The sequence below is a fragment of the Acomys minous genome (genome assembly GCF_964271855.1).
Source record: "Acomys minous genome assembly, chromosome: 4".
In the NCBI taxonomy this organism is placed as follows: domain Eukaryota; kingdom Metazoa; phylum Chordata; class Mammalia; order Rodentia; family Muridae; genus Acomys; species Acomys minous.
Window position 1 is genome coordinate 94,759,488 of NC_140486.1, and position 19,766 is coordinate 94,779,253.

The 19,766-nt window shown below is 38.4% G+C and overlaps 1 protein-coding gene across 1 annotated transcript; it reads left to right on the plus strand.

Moving 5' to 3' along the window:
• Positions 1-13,571: 13,571 nt before the first annotated feature.
• CCDC195 (coiled-coil domain containing 195) lies at positions 13,572-19,551 on the plus strand (the record flags this gene model as incomplete). Its single annotated transcript, XM_084779539.1, has 2 exons — positions 13,572-13,806; positions 19,328-19,551. 2 exons carry the CDS (start codon positions 13,572-13,574, stop codon positions 19,549-19,551), a joined length of 459 nt encoding a protein of 152 aa, XP_084635665.1.
• Between the last annotated feature and the right edge of the window lie 215 nt (positions 19,552-19,766).

Genomic DNA, 19,766 nt, shown 5'->3' on the forward strand with positions numbered 1-19,766 from the left:
AGTTCTCAAGTTCACCCACTAGGGAAAAACTATTTTTGCTTACATTATTGTAAGGGATTTACTATGTAAAATATAACCTAGAAAGGATCAACTATCTAATCAAAATGGATCTGGATTATTACTCTGTAAAATTCACAGCAGTACAATATTGTTTTTGTTGAATGACCTGAAAATGTGGGGTCTTATTTGGCACATTTAAATAAAATGTTTCTAACTAGGGAAAAGAAAAAAAAAAAAGGACAGCTTGGAATAGTTTATCTGTGAAGCAAGGACGAAAACAAGTAAGGCTAGTAAATACATTTAAATATATTCATCTGAGGTATAAATTTCCATTTGAAGATTGTTATGTCAATCCAAGAGCTTTGTCAGTCATTTTTAATATACATGACATTAAAAGGTGTTTGGGGCTGTAAAGCTTTGTCATTCAGTTTCATTTCCTCTTGGGGACACAGGTGCTTTGTAATTCCAACAGGGTCAATTTGTTGGCAGTGGGATCAGAAATCTCTACTTTTGCAACTCTTAACTACCTTCTGAGGCTATGAGCCAGATGTCTCTGCTATCCTATTTTCAGCCTCCAAATTCTTATTTCTTTATTATCTTCATTATCGTTAGTAAACCATACATCTTACTAATAAAATTCGTCACATATTCTTCCAGGCATGTTAATTAAAAGTATTTGTCTTCTTTTCCCTTTACTGTTTATGCTCATTACAGGTATTTTTATCCTGTTTTCAGCTCTTGCCTTTCACAATAGAGGATTTCTGCAGTTTTCTTTTAATTATTTGTTACCCAGGCATAGTCAAAGTGAGGTATTACAAACTCATGTTAAATTCAGTGTATGAATAATTATATGTATCTGTGTGGGAGAAAGAAACAGACAGAGACAGTCAGAAACAGAAAAAAAACTGATACAGAAACAGCACAGACTTCTTCACTGGTAGGTTTCATTCCCAGGTGATCCCACTCAAATGTGCATATTGTACATTGCAATGTGCCATCCCTGCGTGTTGACAGCCACTGGATACTTCCAAACAGCCATTGGATACTTCCCAAGTCACGGGTCCTGCTGAGGAAGGGCTGGTTTTAAGGACTCCATCCAGGCTTTCCGTCTCACCCTCCACGTGGGCTTTCCTACGGACTTCCAGGTTGGCTGACATTTAATTTAATTTATTTATATATTATTTTATGTGTACGGGAATGTGTCTGCATGCATGTCTGCGTAGCACATGTATGCCTGGTGCCCTTGGAGCCCCGAAGAGGAAGTCAGATCCTCTGGAACTTGAGTTATTAATGGTTATGAGCTACCATGTGGGGTCTGGGAATCAAATTTTGGCTTTAAAATTTTGCCGTCATTTTTTCTTCATGGTCTTTCTAGAGCCGTTTGTCCTTCTCTTTAGAGTAATTCTGACAGAGAGTGTAGAGAAAACACTTGTGTTCATCCTGCTGTGCTGGACTGCAAAACCGGGACACCACTTTCTTTACTCCTGTTGTTAAATTGTCTGTGTCACTTTAGTTTTTTAATGATTTTTTAAGTTTTTTTTTTCAAACTTAATGACATAATACAATTATACCATTTCCCGTTCCCTTTCTTCTCTCCAATCCTTCTCATCATCCCCCTTTCTCTTTCTTTTGAATTCATAGTATCTTTTATATAGATATAGATATATAGGTATAGATAGATATAGATATATAAAGATAAATAGATAGATAGATAGATAGATAGATGATAGGTAGGTAATATTTCTGAATACTTAAATATAACTTTACTATCTATATTATATTGCCTGTGTGTGTGTATGACCTCAGGGATGACCTTTTGGTATTGGATAGCCAACTGGGGACCCCTTCTCTGAGAAGACCATTTCTCCTGCTCTCAGCATTCACCAGTTGCCTGTAGTTTTTTGTCTAGGGTTGAGGTGCCAAGAGCTTTCCTCAGTTTTAAGCCTTTCCACTGTAACCAACATTTATCTAGATTGGACTACTCACCCACCTCCAACTGTGGTAGTTTGAATAGGAATGCCTACACAGACTGGGTGTTTGGATGCTTGGCCATAGGGAGTGGCACTATTAGGTGTGGCCTTGTTGGAAAGTACCTTTGAGGCCTCAGATGCTCAAGCCCAGGCTCAGTGGTCCAAGTTCTTTTCCGGCTGCCTGTGGATCCAGTTGTTAGAACTCTCAGTTCCTCCCCCACCATGTCTGCCTGTATGCCACCATGCTTCCCGCCATGATGATAATGAGCTAAAGCTCTGAACTGTAAGCCAGCCCCAATTAAATGCTTTCCTTTATAAGAGTTGCTAAGGTCGTAATGTCTCTTCATAGCAATAAAACCCTAACTAAAGCACCAACAAAGGCCCAGCTTAAGCAGTGCTGTAAAAAAAAGTCCATTCGTAATTAAGATAATAAAGTCATGGTTAAACCTACTCTATTGGGAGAGACTGTATTTTCTAGTCATCACCATTTTATTGGTGATTATGTACATTTTATTTCTATGGCTTTGAATATATGAACCCTATTTCTACTTTTCCAGCCCTAATCATTACAAGTTTGTCAGATTTATCTAAACCTGTATTCTTCTGTAAGTATATGGAATGTGCCATAATCTGTGTCTTCCCAAAATAAGCAAAGACATAAGTACTTCATCATCCTATAATATTTAATGTCACGCATTATGGGATTTTAAACTCCAGATATGTTGCTATTACTTTTTAATATTACATATCAAAGATTAATAAGATATCTCAACATTTCACTGGTTTGTTTACATATCAGTTCTCACAACTCAGATTTTACTCTTTTCTGACTCAGTTTTTCAATTGGTACAATATATCTTAAACTCATTTTTTGCAGAACATTTGTAAGGGTAATCTTTCAGAGACTTAGCAGGTCTGAAAATCCTTTTTTTATCACAGTCTCATACATAAATGAATGTTGTGCTGGATATAGGATTCCAAATTCAAATTTATTTTATCTCAGGACTTGGATGATGCCTTCTTTCCTTACAAGCATTCTGTATCTTAGAGTTTCTTCTCCTTCCAAAGCTTTAAGGATTTTCTCTTAAGGGTTCTGACTATGAACACATTAAGACTCATCGATATATATAAGACCTTTATGACATTCAACCCTTTAAGACAGGAAGACACAAGAGCATATGTCATTCTTTAGCCCAGAGAAGCTTCCTCCTTTGTTTCCTAACCTCTGTTGCAACTGTATCAATTACCCCCTGCTGTGGTAACAAACCACTCCCACATGTCACTGCTTAAAAAGAGTATTTCTTTGCTTCTCTATTCTCTAATCCTGTAGGTTAGCTGGGACACACTTCTACTGGTATTGCCTAAGGCCATGAGTCAGTCCCGGTAGGCTGGGGTAGTCGGGTGGCATGGCTATCAGGCTGAGGCATGCTCTTCATGTAGCTTCTTTGTAGCACGACCATCTCAGGACAGCATTCAGGGACTGCACCATCTATCAAATAATCAACTCTAAAAGAGGAGTTTGTTTGGGTTCACAGTTTTCAGCCCATTGTCAGTTGGCTTATCTCATGGGGCCATGGTTGAAGGCATATGATAGACTAGACATTTTACCTTATTGTGACCAAAAAAAAAAAAAAAAAAAAAAATGTAGAAAGGGGAAGAGTTTGGAGTCCCAATATCTCTTCTGGAAATACTCCCTCAATAACTTATCTACCTTCCACCAGGCCTTGTCTCCTGAGAGGCTGGGTAGCCACCTCCCAATGGCACTAACGGCCAGTGACCAAGCCTTCAATATTGGAAGGAAATTACCCAGGCTCTTAGGAGAAGCAAAGGGGAAATATGAAAAGTTCTTAAGATCCTAGCCTTGGAAATCACACGGCTCCACAATACCCTACTAGTAAATCACAGCACGAGACAAACCAGACTCAAGAACTGGAGAGCAGACCACAGAGCTCAAGCGCGACATAGCAAGCACTGCAAAGAACTTGTTCTCATAATCCTGGATGCCCGTTGACTGTTTGGAAACTGTTTCTGTAAAGAAGTTGGAACTTCTGTGCTCCATCCCAGTGTCTCTAAACTCTTCCTTTTGGGGACTAGAAAATGTAATAAACACTCAAGACTGCATTCACCATTGCCCCTGAGTAGTGCTACTGCTTCTTGCTAGAGCTTTTAGCAATGTCAGACCACAGGGATTACAGAGGTGGCTCACAAGGTATTAAATGCCCCAAGTCCCTACAGACTAATACAATAAATCCTCTCAATAGAACTATGATTCTGGGAAATATGTTCAACTTGTGGAACACGGGGGGCTGAGAATCCCCACTCACTCTGGTGCCATTAATGTTTTCCTTTACATAGAAACACCTCAATAAATATCCACATACGTGTTTAGTTGAAAGAAAAATATCACACTCTCTTACTTAATCACATTCCTTCTAAAACAACCGCAAATCTTTTTAAATACATTCAAAGTATTGGTTTTAATTTGTTTTTTCCCCTTTGGCTCTGCCCTTTCATTTCACAGGTGGGAATTAGGAAAATAAGATGATTTACCTCATTCTCGATTTAAGGCCATCAGGCTTCCAGAAGATCTGGGTACCTTCAAATGATCTAGACCTTACCCAGCTTACGGCCCTGTGCTAATGCTCATGTGTCTTGTTTATTAATCATCATACAAGAGGAATTAAATAAATTTTAATTAAAATTTGAAGTCAAATGCCTTCCCTTCATCATGGCTACACTAATTTGAAGATCGAATGTGAGATAATCTGTAAGAGCCTATCCAAGTATATTCAATCAATCTCAGAAGCCATTCACTTGGCTAATACTCATTCAATATCTACTGTGTGGCAGCTACTTTCGTTAGATAGGGTGGCTCTACTAAAGTCTAGACAGGCAAAGCCCACAATCACAGTGTGTATGTTCTACTGGAACATGAAGAATAAACACGCAAATAATTTTTTTTTTGTCATGTGGTCCTTCATCAGGAAGAAAATTAAGCCAGGATGAGGAATCGTGACATGGCAAGAACAGGTTTTCAGACAGTGACAATCTCTTTCAAGAGTTCCCCGGGCAGCAGAACACTGAATGAAGTGAACAATAATACGACTTCATTCTTCTTTTCTCTATGGTACAGTTGTGGTCTTAGTTATTTATACAGCCATGTCTTTATAAATAAATTAGAGCTACAAAAATCAATGAATGTAGCACATAGAACTCTAAATGTCTATCCAGAGCCATTCTGTTAAAAAAAACAAAAAAACAAAAAAAAAAAACAAAAAAAACTATATATATAATTTGATCACTGCCCCTTGGTGGAGAGGCCCTGTGGGAACACAGAGGAAGGGGATGCAGGCTCTCCAGATGAGACCTGATAGGCTGTGGTCAGATGGTGGGGGAGGAGGACCCCACTGGACAGAGGTCTAGGGGAGGGGAATAGGGGAAAAAAGGGAGGGAGGGTTCAGATAGGAAAATAAGAGTGAGGGGATAACAATCAAGAGGTAATGTGAATAAAGTATAGTAAATTAAAAAACAGAAAATATATAATTATATGATCACAGCACTAATAATCAAAGGAAAAGAAGCTGTCAACTTGAGAGTGGGAAGGGCATGAAAGGAGTTCCAGGGAGGGTAACTAGAGAGGACTGACTGGGTGGAGGAAGGGAAGGAGGAAAGTGATGTAATTCTATTTTAATCAAAATAATATTTTAAAAACTAATCTCGTTTTAATAACAAAATACCACAGACAGGGTGTCTTGCTCAACAGACACTGAATTTCTTACAGGCCTGGAAGCTGAAAAGCCACAATTAGGCTGTTGGGCAGTTTGGTTTCTTGCAGATGATCTCCTTTTTGGTATGTCTTCACTTGGCCTTTTATCTTTCTGTTCACAGATAAAGGAGACACTAACTCACTGGAGCCACTTCTAATATGGGCACTGATCCTATCAGATCATTACCCTTATGATCTCATTCCCTTCCTTAAAGGCCCCATTTCCACATACAGCTATACTAGGAATTAGGGTTTCAACAAATACATTTTGGGGACATCCAATCCATTGAAAGCTTTATACCTAGGAAGTGGCACACATGCAATTTCAACCCTGAGATATCTGTCTGTAAAGTTCATTCATTTTGTCATTCATCATGACAAAATAGCATCCAACTGAACAATATGCCCTGTAGAAAACAGAAAAGACTTTGTATTGTATTAGTGGACTACACAGGTATAAAGCAGTGACATTATCCTAGGAATGCTGCCATTTCTTATAATTTAAAACTCTCTTGAAATGCCGGGAAAGGTCGTGCCGTGCCTGTAATCCTAGCATTCAGGGAAGCAGAGACAGACGGATCTCTGTGAGTTTAAGGTCAGCCTACCTAATCTACAAAGGAAGTTCAGAACAGCCAAGGCTACACAGAGAAACCCTGTCTCAAAAAACAAAAACAACAACAACAACAACAAAAGTCCCTTGAAGCACTGGAGTTTCATTTCATACCTTTGGGTATGATAAATAAGCATTAAGAAGTAAGAGATGAACATAGATCAATTTAACATTTATGAAAGGAAACAGTAATATGCAGCAGGTTAGAATGATAGCCTCCAGAAAAGATACAAACACACACACACACACACACACACACACACACACACACATGCACACACGCACGCACGCATGCGCACACATATGTACTGTCTGTATTCCCCACCCTCCTACATGCTACTGGTAGAAGATGTTTGTCCTTTATCTCCCAAAGGTCGTGACATCTAATTCCATCAGGAGAGTAGCCAGGACTTCAACGCACGAATCTGGCAGTGGAAGGAAGGAGAACAGTCAGGTCATGACATTTCTCCAAGGGAAAATGAAGGTGCCTGCCTCCTGGAAGCCTTGACTAGGAAGCCATGTGACTTAACCCACCCCACTCCCCAAGTTGTTTTGTTGGCTTTCTGCAGTATATGGTAAAAAGCCAAATAAGTTGCCTGTTGTTTAAAATGTGGGTAACTCATGGAATCTGGACTCCCAGCCTTTTTGGGGGTGGGGGTGGGGATGTACCTCAGTTTGCAAAGTGCTTGCCTAATATGCATGGTGTCCTGGGTTCAATTCCCAGCACCTGGTAAATAAGACATGGTGTATGATGTGGCACACACTCGGGATCACGGCGCTCAGGATTTGGAGACGGGAGACTCAGAAGTACAAGGCCATTCTTGGCCACACAGTGAATTCCAAGCCAGCATGAGCTACATGAGCCCTCATTGACAAGAGGCCAAGTGGGAGTGGAAACACTAGGACTTCATTCTTCTGTGGCAGCACCTCGTTGGAGGTAAGTAGCTGCCCAGCTCAGTATTCCCATTAATTTATTTTATTCATCTTGCTTCTGAAGCCATTTGATTTATGCTTTTTTGGCCAAGTTTATATCTTAAGTTATGATCTCAGATCTCCTCTCACATTTTACCACTTTAATATTATTCCTTGTGGGCCAGTCTCAGAGTGGGGACTGGGATATTTGTTCTCTATACATCTTCACTGCAGCTCGCAGATATCAATGAATTGTTGCTCGTTCCATACCTAGGTCCAAAGAAGTCTCTATAAGTGCAAAAAGCTACCCACGCCAAGGCCATCTCCCATCCTGCTGCACATCTGTCTCTTTCATGGGAGTTGACCCAGGCTAGCCTTAAACATCTCTCCCACTGACTTATGGCCGTGTCATGAGCGCTGCATCCATCAAAGTCTTGTGCTTTCCACTTTCTTTTCCACATGATCACTCTGTCCCTGTGTAGTCTTTAAATGTCAAAACAGTAGCAGAATGACAGTCTGTCAGATGTGGTCCTGAGTCAGGACCCAGAGCAACAGCAGATGCTCTGGGCACCAGGGAAATCGCTATGACAATAGATGTATATCAAATTCAAGGTCACGGTGAACCATCAGCAAACACCGCACAAGTAGAATTTTTTCAAGAGCTTCTTAAATAATTTATGACAGAAAGATAAGTTTCTGCTTGAAGAGGAGAACATACAATTTCATGCAAGTGACTTTTTCCCTACTGCGTCAGCAAGGGTAAGGCAACGGGTTATCACTGCATGGAAACAGACGTGACTGCGTGATAATGATCCAGGCACAATGCCAGTGTTCTCTTCTGACCTTGCTTGTCGTCTCAGTTAGTCCCTCACTTGGAAATTCTGGCAGGTAAGGAAGCCTATAGTCTAACCTTACTCCCAATATTCCAGCAAGGAATGATTTATACCCAGAAAAATTTTATATAATATTTGTTTGAGGCAAGTATAAAAAAAAAAAGACACCTTTTGGTTCCAAGTCTCTCTCCTCTAAAACAAGATATTCCAATATGTAAGGAAGCTCCCATTGAAAACCTTGCTTTGGATCTAAGAGGGCTAACCATCTATTCTCTTATGCTGACTTACGCGAGTGGCTGAGGGTATGAGGTTCACTGGGTGATGTAGACAAGGAGTTTGGATATGTACGTATATGAAGTGGATCTGGACATCGACATCTGTAACTTAAGATAGCCATATGCTTATGAACAAATCATGTATTCAAATGCTTGGTTCCTAGTTGATGGAAGAACTAAGAGGTTTTGTTGGAAGAGATGTGTTACTATGGGAGGTGGTTTTGAAGTTTTAAAAGCCCAAGACTTTCCCCAGTTAGCACTCCTCCCCAAAACCCTCAATAGATGATAGATAGATGGATAGATAGATAGATAGATAGATAGATAGATAGATAGATAGATAGATAGATGATAGATAAATAGAAATAGATGGTAGGTAGATAGATAATAGATAGATAGGTAGATAGATAGATAGATAGATGATTGATAGATAGATGATCCATAGAGATTGATATGATATAGATATGATATAGCTAATAACCTGTGTCTTTAATGTTTGTAGAGCAAGATGCAAGCTCTCCTCTACTTTTACAGCACCATATTATCTGCCTGCTGCCATGCTCCCCACCATGAGGGTCATGGACTGTAACCCTTTGAAACTGTAAGCCCCAAATAAATCCTTTCCTCAACAAATTGCCTTGATAATGGTGTCATATCACCTCAATAAAACGTAAATAAGGACAGGTGGTATGCATATATACATAATCATATCCAAAATCATCCAGAGTCATATCACACAGAGATAAGAATGATTTTCCTTTTAGATATGTCTTTTCAATCCTTTGTACAGAGTTTAGGTTTTGCTCTATATACCACTGGGTACACTATGTTTTTCATTCAGCACTTTAAGGTCCAGATGATTGTTTTCTTTGTTAATTTTAATTTTATTAATTTATTCAGATTACAACTAAATTATTATCCCATCACTTCTATCCTCCCATTCCTCCCTCCCTCTCGCTTTCACCCTATTCTCCTCCCCTAGGTCTAAGACTGAGGGGGACCTCCTCCCCTACTATATAGTCATAAGCTAGCAAGTCTCATCTTGGTAGCCTGCTTACAGAATATTTTTTGTATATTTATTTTTTATTTATTCATTTATAATCTTTTGAACATTTAGATTATTTCTAAGGCTTTTCTATTGATTTATAGTGAATCTGAAAATTATAAATGAATTTAATAATTTATAGTTAAGAACTTGTGTGTGTGTGCTATATATACATTTGCATTGCGTATGTGTGCTTTCATGCTCCCACAGTATTCACTTTCCTGACTGAATCACCTCCCTAGAAATAGTAAGAAGTAAAAATGTCTTTAATGCTTGATATTTATAGATAAATTGTTCATTTTAAAAATATTTATATTTACCAAGTCTGTGGAGTTTTTGTCACAGTTTTTACTAACTTCTTAGGCCCTCCAAAAATAAGTATTTCAGTACATTAATATCCAACATTACTTTTCAAGGAATGTTGGTAAAGAAGCAGCTTTGATGGTAAGGAAGTAAATCAAAATACACACATGTCATGTTTGTTTGCTAATAAATTGAGAAGAGATACAAAATTGACTATTGGTATATTCTCTTTTCTTTAACCAAAATAAAAGCAGGCTTCTGGTTTTGAGAATGTAACTCACTTGAATATTGTGGTTTACAGGTTGATCTCTGTATTTTAATGTTTGAAATGCTGTTTTAGGAATGTTGTTTCTAGCCTCATGTGTAACCAGGGTTTTGAGGATAGAGAACTGTATTTTTAGAACTCTATATAACATATTTGTTTTGAAATAACTAAATGCAAAATGACATCAGAAAAAAAATCCAACGTTACTCAGAAGTCAAGACTTTTTTCCATGTTTCTTCTTCTGTATTCTTTCTCAGAACTGCTTTTCATTTTGTCCTGTAAGCTCATGAATATTACTATATTGTCATCATAACCTTGTATTATATTGAACGATAGAACTAGATAAGCCTTTACTCTCAGATGATGCATAGCCATTGTTTCCAGGTGACCTTAAGAATAGCATTGTCAATTTTTCAAGTCCCATTGAGACTTCAATTGGGCTGCCATGAAATGTATAAATTATTTAAGACATACAGTCTTCTCGCCAGGAATCAATTTTCATTTTCTTATGTTCTTTTACAGGCCTCAATAAACTGTATTCACCAGAAAAACATCAAACTCTATAAAGAAAATCCTTGTGCATCTTACATGTGAAGAGGACTTGTCACTGGAACAATTTTCAGCTATTTTTCTACATACTTATTAGCAGTATTTAGAAACACTATTGATATTTTTAATGTACTTATTCTCTGGAAAAATAAAATTTTGGTTCCATTTTCTCCAGTTTCTGAAAATATAATCAAATTGTCTATAACTATAAGTCTCTTATAATTTCCAGCAGTTAAGCATCATTTTATGTCCTATGTTGTTGAAAACAACTGCAAAAGTGAGCTATAATTTCAATACTAAATGTAATTTTAAGAATGATTTTTTTTACTACCCACTTGTGTAGAATATTTTCTAAAATATCATTTTCTCTAAGACAGAACAGATGTTATGATAGTTGCCTTCAGAAGGATGGCCTTTACAGCTGGATGGCTTAGCCCAGGAGGCCTATTGATATATACTATGTTTTAAAAGAATGTGTACAATGCATTCGAAACCCTTGAAACTACATTAGACTACAAACAGCCAAGGAGGTAGGAGATGTTGGTTCTGAAGAAGAGAGATTCCTTGGAGCCTACTAGAACAATGGTCCTCAACCTTGCTAATGTTGACACCCTTTAACACATTTTCTTACATTGTGGGGAACCCCCCCAACCATAAAATTACTTCATAACTGTAATTTTGATGCTGTTATGAATCGTAATGTAGACATCTGTGCTATCCAATGGTCTTAGGTGACCCCTGTGAAAGGGTCATTCAACCCCCCAAAGAGGTTGTGACCTAAAAAGTTGAGAAAGGATGTGCCAGAAGACTTTCATAAAAACAAAGGTTAGATGTGTTGCCAAATCTTTCCAAAAAGGATGTCTGAAAACAAGCTCATGGAGATTAGTTAAAAAGTAAGAAGTAGCTGAAGCTGTCATTCAACTGGTAGAGTATTTGGTTAACATCCCTGTGGCCCTGAGTTTGATTTCTAGCCCCCTGGAAGCCAAGTGTGGTGCTATAACACCAGCATGAAGAGAGAAGGAGATCAGGAGTTCAAGGTCACGCTCAGCTACATAGAAAGTCTGAGTCCAAACTAGGCTAGTGAGGTCTTACATCTGTAGTGAAGATTTTTTGTTTCTCTAAAAGCCCAGTTATGTCATGTGAGTATGTTTTTCTTTTAACCCCAAGTGTGGAATAAGAGGCTGCTTCACAGCAGGTGATTATGATTTGCCTCATACCCTAAAGCAAATAGTTCATGTTTGGAATTCTGGGGACTTTTGAGAGGGTATAAATGCCTGAGCCCAGAGAGGGATGGAGGAGGTCAGAAGAAAAAGAAAGCTGCTGTCCCCCCCGCCCCTGATCCTGGTTGCTATTGTTGCAGTTTGATGAAGGGAAATTGGAGATATCCTGTCTGGGAAGATCAACCCTGCCCTGAGAAACTCAATGTCCCTAATCACCAGGAAGTGGTCTAAAGAAGTCAACATTCCCTCTCCCCTCTAACCCTCTTTCTCTCCTGCCTAGTGTTGGGAGATTGGGATAGATTGGGGTGTGGAATGGTGGTAGGTATAAGAACTCAAACAAAATAACTAAAAATATACAACAACATACCTCCACTCACCCCCCAAAAATGTAACAAATTCTGCAAAGAAACGTACCCAAATGGAAGTACTCAAAAACAGGGTCCATTACAAACAAACTATGAAACAGATCTGAACATCCAGTGAAGATTCGACTAGATTGTCATTACAATCCCCTCTTACTTTATATTTGTGTTTATTTTCATCATCCATTTGTGTATTCTCTAGGGAGCCTCATATATGTGTATATTTGCTGAAATTCATTCACGTTAAAATAGAAATAACAGATGAGTACAGCTTACTTATTTTTTAGGCTAAACTTTTAATAAATATATCCTAAAATTTGAACATAAAAAAAAAAAAAAGGAATCTGTTGGGAGGGACTATGGGACTGCATCTCAGTTAGCAGAATGTATGTCCACCAAGCACAAGGTCCTGGGTTCAGTCCCCAGTACTGGTAATAAATAAGTACATAGTATTAACAAGCAATTTTGTTTGGTGAAAAGAGCAATGAGACTTAGCTTGTGCTTCCATATCTGTAGTATGGGATCAGTCAAGGAATGTCTATTAGGCTGTGCAGAAAATGTCAACGTACGTAGGAAGGAGAAGAAGACAGTTTTCTAATCAATTTCACCCTGTTGAGAAACTCATTTATGTTTAAACATTCACTGAATTTCTAAATATTGCCATCAGAGAATGTGCCATTTAGGATTGTGCGTTTAACTCCCAACAAAGAAACCTCTTGAGGAAACAGGTAATGAAAGCTGTATCTGCCTTATGCCTTTCTCATTCAAGATTAATGCTCACCTGGATCTTCTCACGCTGCAAAATCTCCCCGGAAAACCTTTCCCAAGAAAGCATCCTAAAAGCCAGTAATAGAAAAATGTATCTGTGTGCACAGAGACCTACTTATCTTGAAGGTTCTATGCATAATTACCAAAAACACATTTCAATATCATCCCTATAGTTAGTTCATATGTCACCTGTGGCTAACATCTGCTTTTCTTAATCAACAGACGTCAAAATTAGTAATTTGTCCCAAAATAGAGAACTAAAGCATATTTTACAAAGCAGAGAATTATTTGTGTGTCAGGTTTGATGTACTTGTAACAGTTGTTGATCGGGTGAACATTTGATCCCGGATGTGGCAATCGTGATGATGAAGTAATGATGGAAACAAGAAACCCTGGCCTGTACTGGAAATTTTTGGAATATCTCTTTCTCCCGGACACAAACAGTATTCTGTGTCAGTTGATTGATATGAGATGAAAGATAGAAAAGTACTGCTCAGGAAAACAAAACCCAGGATGAATAAGTCATGGAGATCCTTTGCTTCCCTGGGCAGCCGAACCCAGGTGCTGAAAGACGGCAGAGGAAGCCATGAGCTCCATTGGTCACGTGACACAGGTTGCTTATGGGCAGACGATCCCGCCCACTGAAGAGATTATGTATTTGGCTCATGAGAAAAAGTTGGTCTGTGAGAAGAGGCCATGGATCCTAGCATCCAGCTCATGCAGGTTATCCAAGAAATGCGGGTGGAAATCAACAGACTAGAGAAAGAGAATCATGCTCTCCGCGTGCAACTCACTTCAACTAGTCAGCCAGCCCCCAGCTCAGGGAGAGAATCAGAAGATGAAAGGGAAGAAGCAGCGAGTGGCCGACCTCCAGGGACCCTTCCTGGTGGTATTCCCGTTGATTCTACACCAGCTGTGCCGAAACACCAAGGTACCAAACATATGTGGCTCACCTGGGAAATGCTTACCTTCTCAAATATCTCCCAAATAACCTCTTCATTTTGCACTTGATGTGTTTTCATCTTCTTCCTCCTAGTAGATGAACTTTGAACTTCCTAGTCAAATTTTCCTTTAGGTTCTTCAAGGCATGTATTTTAATAACAATAAAATGACTTCTGGGTGTCCTGAGAAAGATAAGAACAGGTGTGTAAAATTCAGTCACATTCAAAATAGTTTCTTTTTTTTTTCCCCCGCCTTGACTTTAACTACTTAAAGTCTGCAGTGCAGAACAACGGGTGTAGATGTTGATTGGCGTGCTCATTTGTTAAGCTGTAATCGCTTTTTAAGTGATTAGCATATGGATCAAAATCAGACAAATATGGTTCTCAGTGATTTGTCGCTCAGCTACTTGACTCTGAGCTCCTTATTAAACTTCTTGAATCTTATTCACCTGGAAGTACCGTAGTACCTGCCTCTGTGCTGACAGTGATGACTTACAATGATAAGTAATGCCTGGCAGAATGTGATAAATGACAGGTACTATCTCATCCCTTTACTAAGGAGCATATATTTATATATATTTATACATTGTATATAATACCTCAATATAATTAGTATTATATATGTGTATGTGTATAACACTATATATATAAACATCTCAAGATGCAAAGTCAGTATTTAGCTTATTCTAAAAGTGAAATACCTCATTTTCACAGAAGAGACTTCATCCCATAATTAGCTAAAAGGTTGGAATCAACTGTAAGAAGCATATTGTGCATTTAACTTGTCAGCGCTTGCCTACAGCAACATATTCAAATAAAACTGATATACATAATTACCTACTCGTAGCTCTTAACATCATCCATCAAAGACTTCAGGCAATGCCAATTAGTGGTTGAGAACGGTTTGACAATGGAACATGTCACATTTGCTGGTTCCTTTTATTAGAGACGTCTCTTCTCTAGTATTGAGGCAAAGCACTTCAAAGCTGCAAACACATTCCTATCTGGATCTGCGCAACTCTGCCTACTGAACATCTAAGAAAACTATTAAAAAAGATAACCTATAAAATTAGACCTTCTCCCGATTGGAAAACTGGAAGAAAAGATACGGCTGTTTGTAATTTATCCTCACTACAGGGTTTGTAATTCCCTGCAGTGGCGACATTTGGACTGAACAGTTCTTCACTGTGGAGGTCAGTCTGTATGTTTTGGGATATTGAGCATCTTCTGTGCTCTCTAGCAACCAGTGGCTGTAGCACCCACCCGTTCAACACTGGTTACAATCATCCACTTGTCTCCATCCAGGTATGGATGTCAGTAGCCCCTGTACGCAAGAGGCTAAAGCCAGAGAATCCTGAGTGGGCAGCTAGCCTCAGCTGCACAGTGAGTTCAAAGCTAGGCTGGGTTATGAAGAGAGAATCTGTCTCAAAACAAGTACAAAATGTCTCTGGGCACTGCCAAATGTTTGCCAGTGGATACCTCACTCTCCATCACAAGCCACCCACCGACCTACTCTAAAGGTAGATAGGACTTCCTCAATTTCTTTCCTATCCTGATAATCCAAATAACAAAGCAACTAGAGCTTTCACATCTTAGTGCCTTATTCTAAGATAAGTACTGAGTCACTCAAACCATTACCCTTTATGCTCTCAGGAGATGAGTATTATTAAGCTTGAAGACATTAGAACATTAGCAAGGTCTAAGCACACAGTGGGAATTGCACTTTGTCCACACGTAAGTAATAACTTCCATTGAGAACATTAGTACTAAGTTTGAGATGGACTAACTGAAATAGATATCATGAAAAATCAAGAACATTATCTTCACCAAATGATCAGCCCTGAACACATATATACAAGTGACGTATACAACTGAGCAGTCTGTAGCTATGTATCAAGGACTATTATTTGTACATACATATACATCCTATAAATATATAATGTACATAACAACAATTAACTTTTTTAAAAGAGACCATGAATCTTACATATTATTAAGGGGGCATATATGGGAGGATTTTGGAGTAAAGAAAGGGAAGGAGCAAATGATATATTATAACTTCAAAAACAAAGAAATATTTTTAAATGATATTTGTCTTTTTCTGTTACATGATTTTTCAGGAGTAAGTGGCTGAAGTGCATGAAACTTAGGAGATCCACAAGGGTCCTCCCTCCAAGGTTATATATTCAGTAAGGACTGTTAGGGAAAGAGGAACATCCGAGTTTGCTCTCTGTTGCTTTGATAGATAACTTTGTCCAAAGTTACCTTGGAGGGGAAAGGGTTTATTCGGCTTACACTTCCATATTGCTGTCTATCATTAAAGGAAATCAGGACAAGAACTCAAGCAGGAACCTGGAGGCAGGAACCGAAGCAGAGACGATAGAGGAGTGATGCTGACTGGCTTGCTCCTCCTGGGTTGCAAAGACACCTCTCTTACCCAGTCCAGGCCCTCCTTCCAAGAGATGATACTGTCCACTGTGATGTGGGGCCTTGCACATAGTTAACAACGAAAACAAATGCCCCAGGCATGCTCAAAGCCAATCAGATAAAAGCAGTTACCAAAATTTCTTTTCCCAGGGATGTCTAGGTTTGTGTCAGTTGACACCTGAGTCATTGACAAGAAGACTGTCCAACCTGTCAAGTTGCCTCTTAGTCATGCCAAAAGCAACATAGTTGCAACTTTCATGAGCTATCATCCATGCTAGGAAGGGCTTCTCACTGACACAGCTGCCTTTGAGTCAGCCATGCTCCTATACGGAATCCTAGTAAACTCTTCCGGTTCCACAAGATGGACGGTGATAGAATTGTTTGGTTTTGCTTTGCTTTCGTTTGGTTCTCTATCAGGGGTGAATATACAGTTGTTCACATCTGCTCAGGAGAACTCACACAACAGTACCCTCCCATAAAATCCATGATCTTATCCCGATCTCCTGCTAAAAGGTTTTTTATCAAATCTAAGTTTTCCAGTGAAATATGTATGGTCTTTTAAGAATAGAATAATGTCATTTTCCACAGAAATAAATTGGCTTTTATAAAATAAAAGTAAATAAAATTGTGTCATTTTCAGGAAATGAATGGAACTAGAGATTATTGTTTTAATGAAATAAGCCAGACTCAGAAATGCAGAACAAATTGTTTTCTATAATATGTGGACTCTAGACTTAAAAAAGAAATTATGTGATATGTAAACAGAAGGGATACTACTTTAAAAAAAAAAGGGAGAGTCTATGGAGGGACAAGTGAGGGTAATAGACAAGTTGAATTCAATATATATGAGCTAATTAAAATCTCATAATGAAACTCATTATTTTGAACAGTGAGTATACAATATTTTTAAATATCAGGGCTTGCAAAACAGTACCATTGTAAAATGTCTGCCTTGCAAGAATAAAAACTTGAGTTTGAGCCTAGAATCTATGTTTAAAAAAAAAAGCCTTGTATGGTGGAGTGCACCATAAAGCCAGCAGCACTGGAGAGTCTTGGGGTGATGGTGGGGTTGTGGGGCTTGTTGCCCAGGAAACCTAGCTCAGTTGTTGAGTTCCAGGCAGCTAAAGGATACTGTCTGGAAAAAAAAAAGAAAAAAGAAGTGAAGGAAGGAAGGAAGAAAAGATGAATGACATCTGAAGAACAATATCCAAGATCATCCTTTGGCCTCCACATACACACACACACACACACACACACACACACACACACACACACACACGCACACACACATACACGCACACACACATACAGCACATATACACACACGTAACATAAATAACAGTACAAGCAAAACTGATGTGAATTTTTCAGTGATAGTTATCAAAAACCACTATTATACTGAGAAAATATTATTACTTAACTTACATTACACATTTTTATTGAAGGTTTTAGTGGTATAGGGCCAAGCATTTGAATCCAAGCATTTGAAATTTGAACTTGCAGTGGAATCCTAAAAAATCTATTACATAGGAATTTTGGAGTGCATCCTGTAAAAAAAAAAAAAAGTCTCTTATCTTACAAATAATATAAAACCCAGAACATTTAAGGAAGCAACATCTTCAATATGTCTTCAAGAACAGCATGATACAAAAATATCCTCTGATAACTAGATGACATAAAACAGAAGTATGTATCTCTCTTCAAGACAGAAACTGATTCAAAGGGCCTGCAAGCAAATCATTTGGAACCACAAGTTCTTCCAGATGTTGTGTGATAGACACAGTGAGTAAAACAAAGGAGACATTCTATTGAGTAAAGTTAGCTTTCCCTTTAATTGCCTGAAGCTAAAACCCGAGCTACAGCTCAGGGGTACACCTCTTGGCTGATAAAATTGTGTTTATTATACAAAGAGACTACAGACTGCCTTCTCAGAATAAATCCTCCTTGGAATAAAAACATGTTTGTAGAAACATCTGCATTGCATAGTTTTTGGTGGATAGAAAATTTAACTACGACTTTACAAAATGCCCTCCTTACTCTGAGCAAGCTCACCTTATGGCTGCTATGAATGTTACAATTTGCAGTGGGGAAGATAAAAGAAACATCTCGTTTCAGAATATTCCCAGCACTGCCAGCCCTGATTTCTTCAATCTGCTCCTATCATTTACTGCCAAGTAAACTGCATTTGGCAATGGTCTTTGAAATCCTGTGATGCTGTGTTGACTATTTCTTCCCTTGTGTTGATAAGAAAGGAAAGAATAATTTGTGACCCACAGAGATGAACAAAGAGCTTATTTGGTAATCAGTACCACATTAAGCATAGTTCTCAAATAAAACAAATTCAACTGTGCTATCATCAGCATAATTTTCCCTGCTGGGTTCCCTAGAACTCAGGATGGATACATAGTTTCCTAATTCTTTTAAACAGAAACTTTTATCTTTGTCAATTTTCAAAAAACTGGTTGTTACATAATTGCAGATGGTATACACTACAGTCCCTGGAAGTGCTTAAAGATAATTTATGAATAGCACTTGTAGGTAATTTGCATATATCTGTTCTAAACTCTTACCTAAAACTGTACTTTCTGATCTTCTAAACTATTCAAGACCAGGGCAACCTTCACTTTATGCAATGGCATAGCACTTTCCATCTTTGTCCTGCAATGACAGGTGGCAAATTTAAATAAGTCACTGTAGTTATGGCATTCTCAAACCATAAACATGTTGCATAGCTTTTATTATATTTCTATGCTGGCTAATAGCAAAGTTATAACAAGCAAATAAAAATACAATTTTGTCTTCCTAGATAATCTATCATTATCTGAATTGCGTCGTGTATTGCTTACTTATGGTGTATTTTCTACATAAGCTACATACTGTAAGCTCCATGCAGGCAAAACGTTCATGACATCCATTACCCCATATTTTGAAAAAGGGTCCAGTATGTGGCTGTATCCACTAACACATCATCAAATTGATGTCTTTGCTCAATATCAACAAAGTTTGATTGACATAATTCTTCATTTGTAAACATCCTTAGGGGTAAAATGGTTTTTTAACTTGGATTTTGTGCTTCCTGTACAGGCAATGTCATGATTGTTAGACGCTATGCCATTTCGCCATCAGTTCACTCATATGCAGCAAATGACCCCTGGAAAGCTAGAATCGGACTTGCAAATGATGGAACATCGTTGGCGTGTTCTTCCACAAGAAAGCAAGACAATGGAGAAAAGATGTTGGTAAATGACATGTATAGCAGCAATAGCTCCAGCCAGAAAGCTTCTGATCATGGTTTTGTTGGCAGGTAATGCTCACTGTGTCTCTGGTTAATTTACAGGCACCCACTGAGAGGTCACCAAACATCCTTCTAGACAAGCCAGGATGATGCATCCACTGGAGGAAATGAAACCAAAGAGCACAAATAATTTCCAGCTCATTGACGGCCATCTAGGGAATCAAAAGAACAAATTGCAAAACAAACAAACAGACAAACAAAAAACCTAAATTGTAATGAGGTCAAATG